General features: G+C 48.2%; 1 protein-coding gene across 2 annotated transcripts in view; it reads right to left on the bottom strand.

Annotated features, from left to right (window-relative positions):
• The window catches only part of Clpx (caseinolytic mitochondrial matrix peptidase chaperone subunit), a 39020-nt gene extending 36074 nt beyond the window's left edge, over nt 1–2946 (bottom strand). For both annotated transcript variants that reach the window (XM_021206243.1, XM_021206244.1), the window contains exon 1: nt 2642–2946. In XM_021206243.1, the coding sequence (XP_021061902.1) occupies nt 2642–2720 (79 nt within the window). In that variant the 5' untranslated portion in view covers nt 2721–2946. The remainder of the gene's footprint in view (nt 1–2641) is intronic.
• Between the last annotated feature and the right edge of the window lie 488 nt (nt 2947–3434).

Here is a 3434-nt window from a genome sequence, read left to right as displayed (position 1 = left end):
TAGTCCTGGCTGTCCTGGAACTCACTCTGTAGACCAGGCTGACCTCGAACTCAGAAATCTGCCTGCCTCTGCCTCCCAAGTGCTGGGATTAAAGGGGTGCGCCACCACGCCCGACAAAAAGCCTGAAACTTGACAAGTGCTTACTACATTAATTAATTTTGCTTAGATTTTTATTTTATGCACTATAGTTTCTTGAGTTCTATGTACTGTTTAATAAGAACACATAACATCATTACTGTAATATTCCTTAAGTTTAAAAATATTTGATGCATTTTTCCATTCTGCTATTCAAGAAAAAAAAGAAATCTTAAGTTCTTCGACAGCCAGAGTTACAGCTCCAGGGGAAAGCAGCAGCCTGGCACACTCAAGGCCCTGGTCCAATCCACAGTACAGAACAAAGTTCGAGAAAGCAGGCCTGCCTGTGAAGGGCTGATCCAGCACTTCAAGTTCAAAGCAGCCTGGTCTACCCAGCAAAACTGCTAAAATAAAAATGCTTCAACCGTTCACTCTGACCTATCTAATCTATTATATGTGGTTACCAAAAATGAAGGGAGGGAGGGAGGGAGGGAGGGAGGAAGGGAGGGAGGGAGGAATAGGACTAAAAATTAAGATAGGTGGACTATATAATCAAGAAAACTGGATGCCAACGTGTTTGACCTCTTCGTTCATACCTTTTTATGGAATGACAGACACCCTTTATCTTTCTTGTTGGTTGGTTTGGCTTGGTTTTGAAGACAGGGTGTCTGTGTAGCCCTGGCTGTCCTAGAACTCACTCTGTAGACCAGACTGGCCTGGAACTCAGATCTACCTGCCTGCACCTCAGGTGCTGGGACTAAAGGCAAGACATGACAGCCTGGCTGAGGTGACATCCTTTGTACAAAGACTGAATTGAAGGAAGTCAGAAATTGAAGAAGTTACATCAATTCTACAATTCTCCCACTCAAAATCAGGGTCAATTCTGTCCCTGACAAGTGAAATGCTTAAATACTTCTGAATGTACATATTTAAAATGCAAAGTGACCCTATACATGTCAAGCATATTTAAAATTTGTCTGTCTAGCTGCTCTTCACTGCTTACAGGACTCTCTTCTCTCTTTCTACCGTATAGGCCCAGGGTTAACATCAGGTTGTCAAACTAGGCAGCAAATACTTTTCTTTGCTGAGCTATCTTTCCAACCCACTTGTCAAATCCATTTAAAAAATATATACATCGCCGGGCGCCACCATGCCCTTAATCCCAGCACTTGGGAGGCAGAGGCAGGAGGATTTCTGAGTTCGAGGCCAGTCTGGTCTACAGAGTGAGTTCCAGGACAGCCAGGGCTATACAGAGAAACCCAGTCTCGAAAAACCAAACCAAAAAAAAAATATACATATATATGCATCAGCTGGGTGTGGTGGCACAGGCCTTTAATCTGAATCCAAGGCCAAGACTGGTCTACAGAGTTCCAGAGATCTGCCTTGCCCCTGCCGGAACTAAAGTCATGTGCTATAACCTTCGGGCTGACTCTAGAATTCTTTGACTAAATCTTATCAAGAACCCCTCCTGTCTAAAACACATACCCTTTTTAATGCTGCTGTCAACCAAATTTAAACATGAGGAATTTAATACCCCTAATACCAAACAGTAATACCTTAAGCCCTCAACGAATGTATGTCACACAATACATTAAAATTATGTTTCTTTCCAGTGTTTACAAATCAAACCTCTGGAACTGGGACATCTACTTGAGGTGTGGCAATGTTTTAAGACTAAATCTTACACTTACGTGTCAATACTAAATGCTTCCGGCTATGTTACTCCATTTCATGTGTATTATAAACTGCCAATTATACAGTTAGTAGACAATGATGATTTTAGAATTAGTCAAAAAAAAAAAAAAAAAAAAAAAAGGAAAACTGCTCTTATTAATCCAAGCATCGTCATGAAAAGACATCTATAAGTTCAGAGTCTAACAAGACCTAGCCTCAAATCTGATATGCATAGACTTGAGGGAAAGAAAACCGGGTTTCATTCCCGGAATCTCTTGGCAGGTGTGCACTCTGTCACAGGTCCTGATGAATAGAGAAGCAGAGTAAACAAGAGCTGCTCTTAGAGGCTGATCCCAGCTGTCAAACTGGGGAAGCGGGCGAATGACTGTTGCTAAGTTTAAGTATTTCAGGAATTCCAGCGGTCGTTTTCCCCCACCTCCCCCGCTGCTTTCTTGGGACCCCAAGTTTGCCAAATAGCTGGAAGGCCAGCGAGCTGTGTTTATGTCCTGTCGTCGCCGACCGCACAATGTCAGTGACACCATTGCGCTGCCCGTCCAGGCGACTAGCCCGACAACCGGACACACAGACTCCCCAAAAGTGACAGGCCCCAAGAAGGGCTGCACGGGGGTCACTTTTTAACGAGTGTCGCGTCGCACTCGGTTCTTCTCCCTGAGTTGAGGCGAGATGGCCCCGTTCCAGTCCCCAAACTCCGAAGGCCTGAGAGCTCACAGGCGAGCGATAGAGAGCCCACCGGGCTTCCTTCCAATCCGACAGCTAGGTACTCCAGAGGCTCGAAGCGCCTCGCAGCCTTCAAGCCCTCCTCCCCGGGATCCCCCACCGGTTCACTCGCCGAGAGCCCAGAGCGGGCACCGGCTCGGGACTACTTCGTTACCTCTCTGCGCGGAGGTGAGCGATGTGGTGAGAAGCCGGGCGGCCGCAGCGCCGCAGGTACAAGCGCCGCAACTGGACATCTCCGCGGGGCCTAGGCCAGGGCTTCGCGCCCTGAGGATCGAGGGGGCTCAGAGGCCCGATCGTGCCTCGCGAGTGTTCCGCTGAGTGGCTCCGCTCCCTTCCGCCGGTTCTATGCTGGCGCAGCGTTTTCTCCACCAGGCAGCCAGGCCCCGGCGATCCCAGCGTCCCACCGCCTTCTACTCACCGGAGTAGGCACCTCCCCTCCTCCCCTCCCTCCCACTCTCCCCCATTCCCCGCCCACCCCGACCGGGAAGCGTGCGCGCGCTTGCGTCCTAGACCCTGGAGGAGACGTGGGTTTACGCTGCGCATGCGTGGAGACTAACGTGAGTCCCGAGAATGGGGCGGTAACCTGGGCACCAATGAGCGCGCTACGGCAAGCGGCGAACCCAAAGTTTTGCGGTCGCCCAATTTCTCAGGAAGTTTATTCGGATGTTAAAAAGTTTTAGACCCAAAGACACACGTGTCGTGTCGGGAGTTGACCCTACGCTTCTTAGGAGTAGGGGAAATAAAAGCGAAAAAAGGTGAGGATCTTTTTCTAAGTGATCCGAAGACTGAGAATGTAGTTCAGTGGTAAAGACCATAATCCCATATGATAAATATAAACAGACAGTAACCACCAGGCGCTTGCACTTCGGCAAGTTCCTTCCTTCATGGACGCTATATCCTGGCTTCCTTTATATTCTCTGTTTTGTTTCACTTGCAGCAAGGAAATG

This window comes from Mus pahari, chromosome 10 (assembly GCF_900095145.1).
Source record: "Mus pahari chromosome 10, PAHARI_EIJ_v1.1, whole genome shotgun sequence".
NCBI classification, from domain to species: Eukaryota; Metazoa; Chordata; class Mammalia; order Rodentia; family Muridae; genus Mus; species Mus pahari.
Note: the sequence above shows the minus strand (reverse complement) of the source record. Positions and strands in the feature narration are given on the sequence as shown.